Source organism: Apiospora phragmitis (genome assembly GCF_038363925.1).
Source record: "Apiospora phragmitis strain CBS 135458 chromosome Unknown utg000008l:1.0-3514335.0:1.0-3519231.0, whole genome shotgun sequence".
In the NCBI taxonomy this organism is placed as follows: Eukaryota; Fungi; Ascomycota; class Sordariomycetes; order Amphisphaeriales; family Apiosporaceae; genus Apiospora; species Apiospora phragmitis.
In genome coordinates this window covers 107,634-126,723 of record NW_027117407.1, presented here as the reverse complement: position 1 = coordinate 126,723, position 19,090 = coordinate 107,634, and the positions used below count along the sequence as shown (strand labels likewise).

Below are 19,090 nucleotides of genomic sequence, written 5' to 3'. Positions count from 1 at the left end.
CCGCGAGTGCACCGAGTGCTGCCATCAAGTTTGACGAGCGCGAGTCAGCCTGCCCAGAAAGTACGCAGGAAGACCCTTGCATCCCTGGACCCTGACCGCACCGCAGATTCGGTGTTGGGCCTGTAGTGTGTACGTCGAGAAAGAGGCCCCGGGATGCATTCGTCACCTTTCGTTCGAGATGCAGAAATGGGGTGATTCGATTTACCCGGAGTAGGTAGTCGTAGGCCAAAACAAGAGCGCAATAAAACCTACCTCTTCCCACGTTTCCCCTCTACATACTGCGTACGTTGACAATCAATTGATTAATTGAAGCCACTTACCAGTTCGTGAGTAAGAGGTCTTGGAGGTCAATACATGTGTGCCAAGCTGTTTTGATGGACTGCCGTGTGTCCAAGTTCGAACCATCCCGCAGCCAAGTAAGTCATCTGAACATTGGCCTGGCTGCCATGTCATGGAGCGAGCTAGAACGGCGGCAGATAGAAATGCCCATGCATCAAGTACATACTGTAGTCCCTGCGCGATAAAAAAAAAGTGTAAAGATTGAATAAGGGTCCAATCGTATGAATTACATACTGCCAATTACTACAAGCATTGCATCTGTTCCAACAGCAACGTGGCCATACTCCAGCTGCCTGGAATGCATGTATGTAGGTTGCGGTCTGCTAGTGGGTTAGGTACTGTACATGTACATGGATCGGCGAGGATATATGTGAGTGAGTTGTCGGGATGGGCTGCTGGAGATCAGGAACTCCCGTTGGAATCGTCGTCACGGCAGCACTGTATGTAGGCTGTAGGGCCAGTCCCAGTCCCGACACCCGACTCTCCCCCATGCATGCACGCGCGTGGCGCTGCAAAAAAAATAAAAATTAACAGCCTAGAAAAGAAGGGGTCCTCCTCATCCCCATTTATCGGCTGTCGCTCGGCCATCTCGTTGGTTACCACCAGTCAGTAGTAGCACCCACCCACGCCCCCCAAGCACAGTTTCTTTTTTGAGCAGGGCCTGGAACTCTAGACTCGACTTCTGCATCTGCCAAGCCCTGCGTCCTCTAAAAACACTCAACTTTAAATTCAAGCGTCATCTCCCTATTTCAACCTTCCTCAATTCGTTGGCCCTATCAGTCATCGTCAATACTGGCAAATGGGTCAGTCCCAATACCAGCGCCTACATAGTACAGGGGCACGACTCGTGACGGGCATAATTCCTTGCTGCCAAAGGTCGTATGCGTTCGTAATATGCTGCCTCTGTCGATTCCAATGGAGACGATGCTTTTCTCCTATCGCTCAAACAGACCAGCCCCCTCTTCACTATCGTCTCAGTTCTCTCGACCGACGGTAGTTGAGAGTTTGGGTCGACCTGTTTCGGCGCCCTTGTCAAGTGCCTGCCTAGGTTTGAGGCGAGGGGGGCACCCTCTTCGGTCTAGCTCGCACACGATGGCATGCAAAATAGAGTTTAGATGCTGCTTCTGTGCTCTCCCCCCTTCCTCTTTTCTGTCGCGTATCGGCTATTGTGACATCGTCAGAGCTGGCCTGCTCATCTCAATGACCCTCCATGCTGCCTTGCAGAGTGGCCCTTGGATCGGGGCCCCACGAATCGCCGTGTCTCAACGTGACCGATGAAGAACATCAAGCCAACCCTATGCATGCCACTGACTCACCGACTACGGGGCTTAATCTCCCCAGCACCCCTCGTTGCATAGCTAGACGATGTTTATTTAACTTTTTAACGTTTTTTCCTGCTCTTCTCGTCCCTTCTCGGGGAGGCGGGCCAGGCCATGCTAAATAACCCTCAGGTCTGAAGCAGTAGCCCGAAACCCAAGCGGGCTCGCGAGTACGATATACTTCGGTCTGTTCTGATGTTTTTGACTTTGACTTTGGCTATTGCTACCCGCAAAGGGAACAAAACGCGGCACCAGCGACCAGACTATCTGCGGGTTGGGATTTACATGCGTTCCGACAGGCTGGGCCGTCTGGTCGCTGCCAAGTCTCGAGTCGGGGGATTGATCCCAGTCATGTCCTACCCAGCCCAGATTGCCCAGCGTGGTACTTGGACTGGAGGTTGTACCGGTAGAGTCGTACTTGTAAACATCTATCTCCACGGGGCTGCGTGATTGGCAACTCGTCATCACCTGGTTCCATTCGGGTGCCCTGCCAAGCGACAGATCCAGATTCTGCGTGGTACTTTTTGAAACCGAGGTAACTCGGAATATTGTCAGAGAGTGCAGAGCCGTCCAGAGAGTCCAGACAACAACCCGCGGGGCTAATTCCACCCAGGACTTCGGTGGGCGAGAGTTCATGCAGTGCCATATTTGAAGCACAGTCGTACATACTGGCAGTGGACACTGGTTCATCTTTGCTCATAATCGACAATCCATGCGAACAGCTAGGTTATGTCATACGCGTTCTTCGCTGTGATGACATAAGGAGCGCATCTTCGCATCCTGGCAACGGATAGACTGTCAAATGCTATTGAATGGACCATTGGCGCCATGAGGCTAGACTTGGCGTTTGGTGGCTTGGAGACTAGCAACACTGAACCAAGTCTTGGGTAACGCGGGACACGCTGCATTGGGAAAGACTCTAGAAACTAGACCATCGCTCCCGGTCAATATTACGGCAAATACATTTGACGTTTTTTTCGGAGACAATCTCCATGGACTGTGATCAATGCTGCTGATAAGGGAAGTTCATGACTCCGAGCTTTGCCGGTAGTAGTAGATATGTAATAATATTCGCAGATCGTGACTCGGCGTGCCCTTGACAATAATGCAATGTGATAAGACACGACCTGATCAGTTTCCGCCAATGGAATCAATACTGCCTGACTGAATTCGTCAGAACCGCCGCATCCTCGAGCTCCCGACTATTGCTTCAATTTCCCACTAAAAAAAGTACCAAGCAGCCACTGTCCATAGCCCGGTTATGTCAGCAACCGCCCAGAAGCTACCCCGCCATCAAATCGCCAACCCCGCCATCCATGCTCGGACTGACGGCCGCAGGAACCCAACCCAAAAAACGCACTGATCTGATTCACATTCCACGCGTGACGCAGCGAGAGCAACGACAGACAAGCAAGTTTCATTTCACGCCGCCCGGGCAGATCAGACAAAGACCGTGCTCCCCCCCTCCCCCTCCACTCTCTCCCCCTCCATCGCTGCCATGGCCGCCCTCGAGACGGTGGAGCTGGAACACCTCCCCGCGACGCACACGGTGCTCCTCGCACTCTACCGCAATGTCGCCAACACGGCCTTTCTGCAGGAGCAGCTACTGAGCCGCAACGCCGACTTCGAGTACGCCTTCGTCGATGCCAGCACCGTCGCGTCGCGCTTCCAGCTGCTCTCGGCCGTCTACAAGGCCATTGCGGCCGAGATGGCCGGGTCCATGCGCACCCCCAACGTGCACTCCGAGGTGGTGGTCTCTCTCAACTCCAATAACAATGTGAGTGGGACGAAGGTGCCCCCTTTCTTACGTCATGTTCACTGTTTTCTTGCACAAGGCTTGCGCTGCAAAATGCATGACTGGTGTAGACTGACAAGATATATGACCACAGATCTCGGAAGCTTACAGGAGATATGGCGTCCAGCCTTCCACTAAGGACGTGGTAGTGGTCAAAGTACTCATATCCCGGGAAGGCTCACCTAGCAGCCTTTCACCAGAGGACGTTGGGAAGCATCTCCAGACACATGTCCAGGGAGAAAGTGTGTCGTGTAGCGACGAGGAACTGGCCAAAGTGACGGACTGGCCCAAGCTGCGCAAGTACCACAAGCTGAACGGTTTGCCCTGGATTGAGGCGATCAAGGATGAAAAGGCCAAGAAGAACGAGCTGGAGATGCTCATTATTTCTGCAATGGCTATGAGGGGTACCTAGAGGCAGGGGTTGGCTTATGAGAGGGGAGTTTTGGTTGGAAATCTGTCACACTACATGGCAATGATACCCTGGGATAATATAGATTCTACATAGGTTAAAAGTGCTCTTTGGGCGGGTAAAAACAAAAAGCATCAGCACGTCAGTGGTTACGTTCAATCGTCGTGAGATGTTGGATTGGGCGATGTAGTTACGGATACCCTCTTTTTCGGGAAGACGTTGCTGCCGGCCCGACACAGCTGCAATCGGACCTGCAATTCAGATTTGTTGCTGCCGGACCTTCAACATTCGAGCATCGTCCAACATTGAAACTCCAAACACGTCGATGCGACACAGCTCATAAACCCACCAATACTGGTCGGAAATATCTCTTTTGTTTCACTGATCGGAATCCACCTGCCGTCAGTCGATCTGTGTCCTCCACTTTACTACCTCCTACTTCAGTTGAATCGATAATAAAGGAGGAGGGAGAGCTGCGCCTCTGGCCAATTTATCACGCGCACCCGGGCTCTCATTCGCATCGGCAAATCATCGTCCGATACTGCTTTGCTTTATCCCGCTTCCACGAAACCCACTCACTTCTTTCTCCCTTCGTTCATTTATTCTTTCCTTCAACGGGATAGACACACTTACTAGGTACCACTACCACTCCGGAGAAGAAAGATGTCCGCCAAAGTCCCCCCCCTCGCCCCCCCGGAGCCCACCAAGCTCCAGCGCGACATCGTCGCGCGCCCGTCCCGGTGGTTCCTCCAGTCCCCCCTGTGCGTGGCCGCCGGCCTCGTGACGGCGCGCTACCTCCTCAAGATCAACTTCCGGACGTACGGGGGCCGCCGCATCCTCGTGGGCACCCTGTTCGCGGGCGTCGTCATGACGCCCTTCGACGTCTGGTACTGGCGGCGCGCCCGCGACGCCGTCGCCGACCGCAACGGCTGGGAGATGCGGCAGAAGCGCGTCGGGTACCCCGTCGCGGCGCCGCGGGGCGTGCGGGGGGCGGATGGGGAGTGGACGGCGGAGACGACGACGGAGGCGGCTGCCGGCAGCTCGGCGGGGGATGTTGGTGTTGTTGGTAGTGGCGACGTGACGACAGGGTCGCGTTTTGGTGGAGGTAGTGATGGTACGCGGAACCAAGCAGGGTATGCGGGTGGTAGTGGTGCTGGTGGTGCCGGCGGCGAGGAGGAACTCCAGGATCCTTGGGCGCTGCCGCAGTCCAAGAAGGGCGGCTCGTCGCGATGGAGTTAGACGCATCGATTCTCAACGGGCGACGCTTACGTGAGGATCGACCGGTTTCAGACACGAAGCGATGCAATTGACGGAGAGGCTGTCTGGGTGAGAGATGTATCCGTGGCTGTCAGCAAGCCAAGGGGGAGATTTGCTCACAAGAGGCCAACCGTCCAAATGAGAGACGTTCCCAACTCAGACTCCAGGATGGTTTAGCAATTGCCGGTAGACGCGCCTATGGTGGGCTTCCTACACATATGTACAGTATAGCGGCGTACGAATGTCTTCGGCAGGAATTGGAGTCTCCGGCACGGGTGTTGGCCGGCCGGATCTGATGCGTCATGGATCCGGAACACGGTACATACACAACAGCCGGATTCCCAGTTCAAAGCATCACCAACGAAGACGCAAATCAAAATGAGGGTAATACAAGTCTGTTGCGATCAATTGATCCCGATGTCCCTGGTTTCTGTTAGTCAATCAAAATGGTGCCGGCGCTTTGTGCTCGGTCTGCTTACCTACTTCATCATACGCAAAGTAGCACACACTACCATCGCGAATTGCTGGGCCAGGGAATTGACAGCTACCCAACCCCAGCCCACGAGAAACATGACTTACTGTGATACTGGTTTCGCACTATTTGAACCACGTATTGCGCTGGGCCAGCAGTGAGCTACACTGGCGGACAGAGTCAATCGATTGAGCCCAAATTGGTTCGGATACCCATTCAGTACAATTCATCAGTACCGTGAAAGGCGATGGGCCTCAGAAGAAAAAGGTTGAGTTAAGAGAAGATTTGAGCCTTGATTCAACGAGAAGGTTTTGGTCCAGCCAAGGCGAATGTATTTGCTATCTCCGCCACAAGAATCAGCTGTATATAACAGAGACCTCCCGCCCTTCATCCGAATCCGATTCTTTCCTCTCTCCATGCTCCCCTCACAAGTCCCAGTGCCTCCATGGAAAGGCACTTGGAGCCTCCTCCTGGCAGCAGCAACGACAACTACAATGCCTCGTACCAACCCACAGCCCGCCAGCACATCAAGCACAATGGACAGCAGACTGCTGGGGTTAGCAAAACAAAAGTTGTGCTGCTAGGGGAAAGGAAGAGGGGAGAGGGAAAAGATGCCATCAAAACTTTGTACACCGGTCGAAGACCAGGCGTGATACACGGGCGATGTGCAATTCCATGTACACGCCTCCCCGTAGGACTACTTGATCTCCCACGAGGTGCACAAGAGTATGAAGAAAGGGAAAAGAGAAATCAGATCGAGGCGGGCAGAAGAGTCGATTAAATACCGAAATTCTGGGGCCGATTGATGTCTGCTGGTCTGTAAACAGGTACCGCCTAGACGACATTGACTCCGAGCTGCCTCCAGCTGTATGCTGTTGTATGCTGTTCCGAGCGGAAGGGGCAGGCCTCGATATGACACACACTCACACCAAATACAGCATGTGCTTCACACACCAGTCGACAGGCGGCGGGAAGACGGAAACTACGAGACAAACCACTACGTCACGGTCGACGGTCGGGCATCTTTTTGAATTCTGATCACATCAATTTATGCCACCGGTATTCCAAAGTTGTCTGGACAGAGGCGGAAGGAAAGGGACTGGCTGCCTGATTTGTTGTGGGGCATGACTTGATTCGAGGTGAACTGGAAAGAGAAAGATTGAACGTCGAGGAAGGAGCGAAATCACGGGGACAGTAGAAGCCGGAAAATGATGACCAGCCAGACCATTCCAGAAGCCTCGTCGGTGTTTCACCTCGGGCAGGAGTGTGCATCTTGGCCAGCCTGATTCCTGACTGAAGCCCAGCAAGTGATTGATCAAATGTGACGCCACCTCATGGCACCAGTTGTCGACCCAGGTACGAGATGCTTTATTCAGGGGAAGTACACTGCTGTGACTACACCCCCGCTTCGCAAAGGGAATCCTAGCTGCTTCCATCTGAGGTCCATGAGAGGGGAAGTAGCAATAATTACAGATGACCTGTTACGTGTCGATTTTCTTTGGGAATGCAGGTGCTCCCCCATAAGTTCAACTCCGAGCTGCTACTAATGCGCTCAAAGGTCCTTTGTATCGCTAATCTTCAGCGCTTGGCATGCTTCCTACTGCGTAATCGAGTATGTATCTCTGGATAATGTGCTGGCCTTATAAAACAGTGTATCGTTCTGCAGTAACACTCTAGGCGGCGGCCGTAGCAGCGTCCTATATATATTCTTCTATCTTAGTCGGGTCTGGCCTACAGATCTCCATGCCGTATTAAATATCTTTTTAACGTGCAGCTCTTCCTACCCTAGCGAAATCTGGTGAAGCTTATAGGTTAGAGGTATAGGCGACCTCGTCCTCTCATCTCTAATATTAGCCTAAACAGATATAGATCCATGGTTATAGAGCTTTTTTAAGGCCAGGTTTCGTATAGTCGAGTTTTTAGACTAATTTATAAATAAGTTAGTAAAGTTTTTTAATTTATTAATAACTTATTAAACTATATATAATAATTTATTTATTATTTTAAAAAATAAGTTAAAAGAAATAATTACTCGTAATTATAATAGTTTTTTAATATAAATATATTTATTTATATAAAAATAATATATAAGTACGTATTATTTTATTATTTTTATATTATATTAAAATTAAGCTTTTAATAAATAAGTAATAAGCCGCGATAAGTATATTTATAAATGATTTAAACGTTATAAGTATCGCTTTAAATTAAATATGTCGATATTAAATATAAATAAATTATTAATTACGTTATTAATAATAATTTAAGTCTCGATTTATAAAAACTATAAATAATTAAAGAATAATAATTAAAAAAAGAATTATTTTTATACATAGCTTTATTTATTATTAATATATAACGAACTTTTTATTTATATCACCTATTTACGTTAACGTGCTTTCGTATATTAGTATCGTTTATTTTTATCCTAGGGCGGCGATTAAACGGATTTACTAAAAAAAAAAAGCAGCGTATTATATCTAGCTAGGTAAAAATAATGCGATAATAAAATATCTATTAATATAAAAGATATAAAAAATAGTTATACGCTAAAAAAAGTTATAAAAATCGATAATAAGGTTATATATTATAGGTATATATTTATATTAATTCTTAGTTTACTTTTTTAATTAATTAATTTTAACGTATCTTATAAGCGAATATTTTATATAAGCGAATGTTTTATTCTTTTACACCTTTTTCGATAAAATATAAGTTAATTTTATCATAACGTATTTAATATATTAAAATTAATTAAAATCTTTATTTTTAAATATTTCTATATTATTTTAATAAGTACGCGTATTATATCTAGGCTTTCCGTAGATTTTATAGCGTTATAAGCGTGTCTTAAACGTTTTTATACGATTACTCTTTTAACGCGATTTGTTTTATAACTATTTATTAATATCTTTTTAAAACTACAGGTCTTTTTTAACTTATATACGAAGTGATTTTTTATTTTATAGCCGTTTCTTTTTTATACGGCGGCGCTGGCTAAGTATTTTATTTATTTTTTAAAGTATCGCGTTCTTACTTTTTAAAAAAGTAACTCGGTATATAATATACGTTATAGCTTTTATAATTTAGTTAAGATTAATTAAAATAAATATCGAAAAGTTATTTTAATGCCGTACGATACGGTTTTAAACGTATTCGGTTTAAGATTAAGCCTTAATCGGGTTGTTTAAAGTTTTTAATTCTTAAAGAATAAGTAGGCCGAAAAACGTCCCCAGAGGTGTTAAAATATATAACTTTATATTTAATTATAAAATAATATATTCCGGATTATATAAAACGAATCCTATTTTTCGAAAACCTTTTTATATATTCGAAACGGTAAAAAACGCTTAAAACGTTTTTAAAAACGTTAATAAAAAGTCCTCCTTTAAAATATGAGTAATATATACTCGTATAAAATATTTAATTTCTTTTTTTATACGCTTTTTTTAATATATAAAAATAATTAATATTAAAAGGTTAGAGCTTATATAATAAATAAGAAAATATATAAAGTATAATAATTAAGTTTTTTTTATAATAGAGCTCGAAAGCTATTAAGTAGTAGTTTTTATAGCCGTTTAAGACTAAAAAATAATAATAACCCTTCGTATAAAACCTAATATATTAATTAAAGTATTAAATCTAGTCCTCGCTTTTTTTATTTATAGTTTAATTATTTTTAATAATTACGATCACCTAGTCCTTCAGTAATGGGTTGTTTTCGTATTAAGAAAAGAGGTACGTTTTTTTAGTAAAGATAATATATAGAGGGATGGCGTAACCGTGTAATCCGACGTTTTAGATAATTATAACTTATTCTTAATTCTTTTACTATATTATTCTAGGCTTTCCGCATCAATTAAAAGTAGTTACGATTATTTCGAACGAGATTTAATTTATAAAAAAGCCGGCTTCGTTAAAATTATAAGCTAGTTAACGGTGCTACGGTCACCCTATATAACGGCGACCCTAAAAATTAATAATAATATTATATAATAATAATACGAATAATTTAATTAAAAATTAATATAAAATCTTAAAAATACCGTTTTAGTCTCGAAACGCTTTTATAACACTTTTAATTTTAGATTTAAAGTTAGATTTAATTATAACGGCTTCCGGCGCCGACGATAAAGGAGTAATAGCCTGGGGTTCTAATATAACGTTATTTATTTCCCTTTTAATTATTATAATATCTCGTATATACGTAAACTTTTAATTAGGGTTAAGTATTACTTTTTTTTTTTTTTACCTCTTTTTTTTAAAATTACCTTTTAAAACTAACTTCTCGTGTTTTAATTAGCCGATCTAGCCGTTTAAAGTATTTAGACTCTTTTAAAGCTTCCGGAATAAAACCCGGCGCGTCGCGTTATTAAAAATAATATTATTACTATTAAGCGTATCCGCTAACTTTTTAATTTAGCGGCTAGTCGTAGGTATTAGTAACGTTATAGAGGAGAATTGTTTATTGGAAACGTTAAGGGGAGGCTTAAATAGTCTTGCTTCTACTTAGTTTTCTATCCTCCGGTTCTGGCTATTAAGGGGCTTATTAATATCGCGAGGGAATATATTAGTTACGGTTTAGCCGCTAATTATTATATACGGCCGAAAAGTAAACCTTTTAATTAGTTCGTAATATTAGAAAAAGTTTTTTTTATTTATATTTATATTATTAAGTTTTATATAATATAAGGTTATTTTTTAGTAGTAAGTATTTTTTAATATATTAAAAGGATTAAAATCCAGGGGTTATAATAGGTGCAACGAGTATATTAAAAAGAAGAGAAGTTATATTTTATACTTTAAATATGTTATAATAAAGTCCTCGTTTATATAATTAGCGTAATTATTTAAAATAATAAGCCGTTATTAATCCTCGTTTTAAAGCTTTATATAAAGGATAAAAACCTTATTTAATTATACTAGGGCTAGTTCTTTATTAATTTAACTTTTAAGGGATATCGTAAAAACCTAATCCTCTATAATATCCGTTAACGAGTCCTCCTTTTTTAAAAATTATTATTACTAGACTTATTAATTTTTAAATATAATAAAAGGAGGTAAAGCTCGGCTTAAAGCGTTATTATATTCGACCGCAAAAGCCTATTTTCGATTAAGGGAATCTTAATTAGTATTCTTTTTATTTTAATAGATTTAATAACTATTATATTCGTTCTATAGCTGAACTAGTTACCGATCTCGTCGACGTTAAACCGAAACTCCGGAGGGATCGATTTTAAAATAAGATTATTAAGCCGTTCGAAAAACTCGATAATTGTTTTTACGGAAGTTACGTTAAGCTTTAAAAAATCTATCCTTTTAAAAAAAAGTAGTACCAATAAATGAATAGCGAGTAATAAATCTTTTAACTTAATATTTACCGAGTATTATATTAATCCCGTTAATTTAAAAAATCCGTTAAGCGAATATCTAAAAAATAACGTACGCCGGTAAATAGCCTAGATTATATTACGTAAGGTACTAAGTCACGATTTAAGACTTTTCCGCTATTATTAAGGCTTAAAAGGACTTATTCCGTTATTTTATAGTCTTGCAGCCGTGAATCCGAGCCCTTAGAATTATTTTAGGGATATTATACTTCTCGGCGGCTTATTTTATTAACGAGCTATTTATAATATCTTAAATCGCGTATTATAATATTGACTCGTTAAGTTTACGGCTTATCGGAAAGAGGAAAATAAAAAGAAGACGATGGTATTATTTAATTAATTATAAATTAAAAGCTGACTGGTTTATATACTGATTTATATATGGTGCTGTTAGGGGCTATCTAAATTTAGGGGTCGCCGTTGTATAGGGTGACCGTAGCACCGTTAGCTGGCTTAAATATCCTTTTTTTAAATCTTATACTTATAAATTATATTCCGTACGAAGGTAAATTACGCGTAATACGCGTCGGGATCTTTATAAAAGATTTTTTAATAATCGATTCTTTGGTTAAAACGCGTCTAGAGGTCTAGTTATTATTGTATAAAGTTAGAGGCCTAATTAACGCCGACATGTCCCGCGTTGCGTAAATTAAATAATCGATTCGTTATATTTTTTATATTATTTAGCCGGGGAAAAAACGATTACGTATTTAAATTAATAATATATTAAATAATTATATCTTTTTTAAAATTTAAAAACTTTTAAGAATTTATAAATATTTCGCGTTATATAAGTTAATTATTTCGTCTACGCTATAAAGTTTTCGATAAGACGTAATAAATTAATACAGCTTTTTATATGTTTAAAATTAAATCTTCTTAAAGCGTTTAAAGCGCTAGAATTATATTACTCTTTTTTTAAAGTTATGGCATTTTCGGACGTAAAAGAATATAAAAAAAGGTTAAGGCTATAAAGAAATTTATAAAAGTGAGACATTCGCTTATATAAGATATTCGCTTGTGAGATACGTTATATAATATAAAATATAACTATTAAAAATATAAACAGTAATTATTTTTAAATAGCTTTAATTATTTACTTTTATATTTTCTTTACTCTATTTTTTAGAATGACTAGCTAGATTCGTATCGGTATTATCGGCGGCGGTCTCGCCGGGGTTACGGTAGCTATCGCGCTCGCGAAGCATCCTTATATAAATATTTAAATCTACGAAAGGGCTCCCTAGTTCTTTGAACGGGGCGCTGGCCTAGGGCTGTCCCCTCTAGCGCTCGAAGCCCTCGACGACATCATTCCTTCGGTGATCGATCTGTTAAAAACTCAGGCAGGAGCCGTAGAACTAGAGGCAGCCCATCTGGTAATGGTTAGTAACGCCTCTAACCCTAACCTAACATTGCCATCGCGTCGTACTAATACCTACCTTAACAGGGCTCGGGACCTGAAGCAGGTACCGTTATTTCGGATCTCGAAGTTAGTGCCGGCCTTACTTTAAACCGTGCCCCGCTATTATAAACGCTTCTTTTACTACTACTTAAAGATATCCTTTACGTTAATAAATGCGTCTAGTTTATCGAATAAATAAAAGCTAGAGTTACCGTCGCTTTCGAAAGCGGTATAAACGCTTAATTCGATACTATTATTAATATAGACGGTATTTTTAACGCCGTTCGAAACTATATCTTAAGAAAAGAAATAAAAATGTATATAGCTTCTCCTACTAGTTAATTAATAGGATACTCGACACCTGGTCCCTTTCGAAAAAGCTAGGGTGGTACTCGGAGATAAGTCCTTTAAAATAGATCGCTAATATAACTAGCTTAGCGAAGGGGTAGCGATACTATATAAAATCGTAGAGAACCGAACTATGGTCTAGTATATTATCGCGGTTATTAATAAGAGCTTCTTAGCCAACCGGAAGCGACCTGTTATAAAACAAGTTCTTCAAGATATACTTCCTCCTAGTTAAGATGAGGGCTTTATAGCTAGGGGTATGGTAGAGGTAAGTTTCGTGTCTAATAAAACTGCTGATTAATACAGTACAGCTTACTCGTGTTCAGCTCATCTTAGATCAGGAAGAACCCATGGGGTATGCTGAGTGGGAACATAAATGCACTCCTACGTACGCAAGCAACGGGGTCTGCATTATGGGCGATGCAGCCCATGCGACATCTCCCTTGCAAGGCGCAGGTGCCGGAATGGTGATCGAGGACGCCTTCATCCTTGGCCATCTTATCGGCAACATATCATCGAGAGGAGAGATCAATGCCGCGTTTAGGGCGTTTGATGTCGTCCGGCGGCCTAGGTGTTAACGAATTATTGATGCCGGTAGAGAGACAGGCCGTCTGTTCTACGGTTAAGACGAAGCGGTTGGAGCTAACCCGGAGAAATTGAACGAGGCACTGGGCCGAACATTCGCCCATGTAACCGCCCTTGAATTGAAACCGCACAAGGAGGAGGCTTTGGAGACAATGCGGACGTTACTGAGTAGCATGTAGTTGGTGCGATTCCCAACTGCCTCGGAGCAAGCAATCAGACCAGCTTAGATGACTGATTTTGGGAAGCCTTGCCAGACATACATGATGGTGTGAAATCAAAACCGGCTTGCCTCTATTTTGTATAGTTCCTATTTGAACGATCACTGGCTGCCAGCCATCGCTTTTACCCAAACCCCTGAAGTCAAGGCCCCAGCTACCACGCCTATGTTGCCTTCATGAAGATGTTATAGAAGGAAGTCGTAATTCCACACGAGAAATGTATAAACGTGAACGGGTCCAATAGCCCTCCCAAATTTGGAATTGTTGATTGTATAAATACGGACGCACTCTGTGGATAATATATAAAGCTTGTTCGGGGCTTATATCAAACTTTCTAAAGCAAATTGCTGGTAAGCGACTTTCGGGGTTTATTCCTTCTTATTCTACTGTTATTCTTCATTATTTCAATCATTATTCCTCGTTATCCCAGTGTCTCAGGAGGAATAGACTCACCGTTTATTCGAAGAGTTACTATTATTCCGTCCTGCGACATCTCACTTATCCCAAAAAGGGTAATACTAACGCCGAGAGTCGGTACATAGGGTTACCGTTTCGGTCAACTCGACTATGTCCAAGTAATTCATGTTATTCCGAGCATCTGAATCTATGCAGTTACTCTAAGGAGGATATTCCCAGACGGGCTCATTCTCTAGACCAAAAACCGCCGCCTTCCACAACAAGCCACCACGACCACCCTACTTCGACGACTCCAGCGCCCGGGGCGAGCACCTCCAGTGTGGGCGCTGTCTGCGATGCGGAGAACAACTGCATGTACTGCAGTTTTGGCATTCGTCGGGCAGCGTTGGCGGCGGCCGTCCAGACTCTTCGAGCAGCGACGGAGGCAAAAAGCCAAACCTGTTCTTGCGCCGGCGGTGCCGGCCACATGCGAGCGAGAGTCATGTTACCAACCATAAATTCAATGATACTCTGGTCGTAGTCCATACACCGACGAGTCAGTGATGGCCACTCTGGGCGCGGCCTGCGTTGCATTTGCCCAAAGATCCGGACGCCAGCCCCTGTGTCTTTAAGGCACAGCTCTCTTAGGCCTAAGGAAATCTGGTGGAGTTTCACCGTCAGATTGTAAGACGACTTCTCGTGTCTGTACGCACCCTCCCAATCACGATCTCCCTTCCTAGATATTGATAAGTTCCACCCCTTCAAGACCTGGCTGGGCCAATCAGTTACCCGTTGAACGAAGTCTACCAGCACGTTAACTTTAAGATTATGTATTCTCTGGCTTGAAGGAGTTATTCAACTGGAAAAGATATAAATTATTCCATGTTGATTTATTCTTGAGCCAGTTGATAGGAGTAAGGTTAGTTCTGTGAGCTCGAAGTCCTTAGAGGTGGTATTAGGAGTATTCACTGCCAGGCACATTGCTATGTCGACTCTGCTAGGGATGCCGTAGACCTTGAAAGCTAGTCTACGGACAGAGCTAACCTTGGGGAGAGGAACTAGTAGCAGGTTCTCAAGTGCCGCCATTTGGTCCGTAAGCGTCTCGGTTTTGTCGGTCCCACGTATGTAGGAGCGGAGGTCGATTCCGGGGTGAAGTTCATTTTTCTTCAGGATGCTCAGTAAGTCCATCATGCACCTGATGGCCCATCTGCACTCCCTCGCTGTAAGTTCCTCTAAATTGGAGAAAGAGGTGCCGAAGAATGGAGAACCTTCCTGTCCTTTCTAGAGTGGAGCGAATTAGCCCGACGTCGTCATCCGGCTTCCATGTTCTGGGTATGGAGCGAAAGGTGATATCCTCGATAGCACATCTCCAATGCTGGCAGACCATGACGAGGATTAGCCGCTGAGCTTTTGCGGATTTTTGGCGCCCCTGTATTGGTAGGTATTCCATGATCATCTTAGTGATCTCTATTGGCATACCACAAAGTGTAGGTTCCATCCTAGAAGATTTTGTTGTTTCTGGAGGTTGTCGATATTGCAACTGGATGAGAAGTAAAGGAAAAGCAGCCACTCTGACTGGGATTTTATATTGAAATAGCCTCACTTCTAGTGTTTGTGGATGCTAAATGTACGTGTCTTGTTTGTGGGAAAACATCTCATCGCCGAGCTTTGTCATCCTGCATTCCACCGAGCAAACATTTACCAGGATGGGTCGGCCATGTGACGTAGATCAGATGGGTCACCTCTTTGATACATGGATATCGTATGATCATTTCTTACTTATGTAGACCTTAGGATTGTGTTTCAGTGTATGTTTGCCATTCAGCTCCTGCTCCACGTGACACCTTGCGTGGATTCCTGAATAACACTGGAGCAAACTGATCAGCCTCAAGGCCTGCTCTTACGGATTCTTACAAAATAGGCAGGAACCTGTAGTGATAAAATTACCGGACTGATCTTCCGTAACTTCACATTCAACAGCTGTTGGCCGCCAGCCATAGCCTGTGATACACCCCTAAAAGTCATGGCTCTCGCCACTACAACTCCCTCTCACCTTCTCGGGAAACTGTTCGTGACGCCGATCGAACTCCTCAGGTGGAAAGCACAGCCTGGGGAACCAGAAGATCATTCAGGGAACATGGTTGATGACGTCGGGGCGAAAAGCCTGTCTGCGGATTTATAGTGAGGAAACGAACACGGATCAATGACCAACGTACTTCGCCCAGAGGAGCTCGAAGAAAGGACCTTGGACGCATTGGCTACTTCTTGGAACCTAAAGATGAATCACAAATCACTAAACAGTATTACTAACCGGATTCCAAAGGCTGGGATACACACAGTACATCATATGGCCAACAGGCCTAAGCGAAAGACCAAAGGTTCAAACATGCAATGAAGCCCGAGGAGGAATGTCCCACTCATGCTGTTAATCTTGACAGCTGATTCCCCTCGTTCATAGCTAGACCCAAGTTTCACTGAGTCCTGCCACCTTCGTCCTAATCACAAGCCATTACAAAGAATAATGCGTAAGAAAAACCTGGTTTTCTTTCGTGGTGATGTGGTTCATGGCTAATGAGGAGTCATCTAGCCGTCTCATCCTATCTCTAGGGAGAAGTCTGAACGAGAACCTATGCGTGGCTCTACTCAGACACATACATTGCTTTCAGTCTCCTGCATGCGCTCTCCATCGTTCTTGAACCTAGTGGTCTCCGGAAACGGCCTCCTATTTGTGCGCCGTCATGATAAACGAGGGTTCTCTCCCAGCCTTTATCAGCACCGGGGGAAAATTGGCAAAATTGCCATCCGATGGATTCGATATAAATACCTTGATCTCACTCAGGCGCCTCTTCTCTGCGACAGCGAACCACGCATTCAGGACCCTGTCGCTAGGCCTCCAAGACCGATCCATGTTCTTCTGCCGCCACGTGATTTCAGCGGATGGTTCACTTGAACCTGCAGTCGTATCCACGAAATCAAGATGAAAACTTGGTCCTGTACTGGACGCTGAATACAAGTACATCATCTTAAGTTTGGGCATTCTTTGGGCTGCAAATGCAGCGGCCTCCCAAACAAGTTCTTGCTGCTGCACCAACGAGGCCGCTCTCGGAGCCGGGCCAGCATCCGGGTAGGTAATCTGCAACAGCTCTAGCCAGCTTAGAGGTTCCAGCGTATCGAAAACGCGATGGTCGTACTCCAAGGTGAATTCCTCTAGCAGAGGCTAATTCGTCGCGTTGCCTTCCACCGGTGCTTGCCCAAAGATCTCGATACCGATGAGCGACCCGGCTTCAAGGCGCAGGCTTCCGAGACCTAACGATAAATGATGGAGCTTCAGCGTCAGAGGGGTATAAGATCTTCCCTCTTCGATAGAGTTCCCTTCACCATCGTCTATGGATATCATTAAGGTGAGATCTTTCGCCGAGTAAGCTGGCCAGTTTACAACCGTCTGGGCAACGTCTATGGATTCGTCAGCCAGAGAACTCAACAAGAGGCTGGGTTCTAAGTAACCACGAACGACTGAGACGAAGAAAGATTGGACAGAGTTGGAGTAAAGCCAACGATGAACGCAACCGTCATGTTACTATGCGTCGGGACAAAGATTATTACACTTACCAATCCGCTTTTCTGAACTCATGGAACAGGAACAGAACTTCACGGATGCACATGGAGCAATACTCATTAAGTTTGCAACGACGACGCCAAGACCGTCACCCGGGTTGTAGACAGTGAGGTGGTTAATCAAACGGACCTCTGGTAGAGGAGTCAAAAGCCTTGCTCGGCCCGCATTTGTATGGCGTCGGCGGGTCACTGCTGGAACCCCAGCGCGGTCCCCACAACCAGAATTCGGCGGCAATCCCGGGATGTTCATGGGCAAGTGCCTCTTCTTCCAAGCTACTCAGTAAGCCCAAGACGCCCGCTAAGGCGGATGCGCAACACGCCGAGTCGTATTCTTTGATTGTAAGCTCGAGATGCCGAAGATGACGTATGTTTCCTGTCCTTTTGAAGATGGAAGAGAGTAACTCCAGGTCGTCGTCACTCTCATAGGACTTGACGATTGTGTGAAAGGTGATGGATTCGACGACGGCTCTCCATGTAGCGCAGACCGTGGCGAGGCTGGGCAGCTGCTCGCGAGCCTCAGACTCCAGGGTTTCCATAATGATGGAAGTAAGCTTGATGGGTAGGGGCCATGGCGCCATGTTGAACCGATTTCAAAAACGTGTTGTGTGTAGTGGCTGTGAAGGAAGGAGTGGGCAAAGGTCCGGATCGTACTTGAGAATTTTAAGGGCAGAGCTACTTGGGCAGAATTAGTTACAATTCCATGGTTGCCTCTCCACTTGGACTTGAACACGGATGCCTCACAGTGACCAAGCAACTAAGGAAGCGAGTCGACAGAAAGCGCCAGTTGGATTCAAGGGGCACCAAATCGTAAGACCATCGAAAATAACATGAAATTACTGGGATATTATGCCAAAAGCAACGGCAGCGGTACTGCATTCTACAACACCATTAGCCGAGCCTTAACTTTCCTATCACACTCGTCTGGCTCGGATATCAATACGTAATTGAAACATTGTTCTCGCTGGACATCAGCCATTCACAATCAACCTCACGCCAAGTCTGCTGTCATATCTCCATTATTTACGTCTCAATTCAATTCTACATTGGTACCGATGGAATCATGTAACTTATTTGTCTTAGTGTCTGGTAGCAGGCAGGAGTTCGACACCTGATAGACCGCATTTCGTAGCCCAATTTAGGTGCATACAGCTAAAGTAGGCATGCCTTTCTTCTATGCACTTTTGGGAAATATGCAGACTCCAGTGTGCCTGCTAGTTGAGATACACCTATGTATGTACGTGGTGCGCAGAAATGAAATGCGCTACCAAGATATGGACGCCTGACTAGCAGGTTGAACGCACCATGCACAAGTGAGTGTTTGTCCAGCGAGTACCCCGACTGGGAGCGTTCAGGAGCAGAAGTCCAGACGAGCTCACTTCGGTTTCCGAACATCAGCTTTCAGCCGCACTCGATCCTTAGCACATTCGGTTTGGACGAACTACTGGATCCACCTAGTCCCGTGGGGAATCTTCCCAATGACAACATGATCCTGGGGAACCTTGTAATATACGCGGCCAACTGCATGGTCACGGCTTGCAAGAT

At 44.3% G+C, this 19,090-nt stretch overlaps 6 protein-coding genes across 6 annotated transcripts; 4 read left to right on the top strand and 2 right to left on the bottom strand.

The window, feature by feature from the left end:
* Nucleotides 1–3,156: 3,156 nt before the first annotated feature.
* On the top strand, nucleotides 3,157–3,865 carry PG994_008465 (EKC/KEOPS complex subunit; the record flags this gene model as incomplete). Its single annotated transcript, XM_066859874.1, has 2 exons — nucleotides 3,157–3,435; nucleotides 3,548–3,865. 2 exons carry the CDS (start codon nucleotides 3,157–3,159, stop codon nucleotides 3,863–3,865), a joined length of 597 nt encoding a protein of 198 aa, XP_066713463.1.
* Nucleotides 3,866–4,525: 660 nt separating this feature from the next.
* PG994_008464 (uncharacterized protein) lies at nucleotides 4,526–5,101 on the top strand (the record flags this gene model as incomplete). The annotated part of the gene is made up of 1 exon (XM_066859873.1): nucleotides 4,526–5,101. One exon carries the CDS (start codon nucleotides 4,526–4,528, stop codon nucleotides 5,099–5,101), a length of 576 nt encoding a protein of 191 aa, XP_066713462.1.
* Nucleotides 5,102–12,231: 7,130 nt separating this feature from the next.
* PG994_008463 (uncharacterized protein) lies at nucleotides 12,232–12,515 on the top strand (the record flags this gene model as incomplete). The annotated part of the gene is made up of 2 exons (XM_066859872.1): nucleotides 12,232–12,366; nucleotides 12,432–12,515. Coding segments are annotated over 2 exons (219 nt in total), but the record flags the coding sequence as incomplete, so codon positions are not given.
* Nucleotides 12,516–12,993: 478 nt separating this feature from the next.
* Nucleotides 12,994–13,498, top strand: PG994_008462 (uncharacterized protein; the record flags this gene model as incomplete). Its single annotated transcript, XM_066859871.1, has 3 exons — nucleotides 12,994–13,002; nucleotides 13,046–13,307; nucleotides 13,362–13,498. 3 exons carry the CDS (start codon nucleotides 12,994–12,996, stop codon nucleotides 13,496–13,498), a joined length of 408 nt encoding a protein of 135 aa, XP_066713460.1.
* A 681-nt stretch (nucleotides 13,499–14,179) lies between these two features.
* PG994_008461 (uncharacterized protein) lies at nucleotides 14,180–15,121 on the bottom strand (the record flags this gene model as incomplete). The annotated part of the gene is made up of 3 exons (XM_066859870.1): nucleotides 14,180–14,669; nucleotides 14,723–14,736; nucleotides 14,903–15,121. The coding sequence occupies 3 exons, from the start codon at nucleotides 15,119–15,121 to the stop codon at nucleotides 14,180–14,182; spliced, it is 723 nt and encodes a 240-aa protein (XP_066713459.1).
* Nucleotides 15,122–17,664: 2,543 nt separating this feature from the next.
* On the bottom strand, nucleotides 17,665–18,126 carry PG994_008460 (uncharacterized protein; the record flags this gene model as incomplete). Its single annotated transcript, XM_066859869.1, has 1 exon — nucleotides 17,665–18,126. One exon carries the CDS (start codon nucleotides 18,124–18,126, stop codon nucleotides 17,665–17,667), a length of 462 nt encoding a protein of 153 aa, XP_066713458.1.
* Nucleotides 18,127–19,090: the final 964 nt, after the last annotated feature.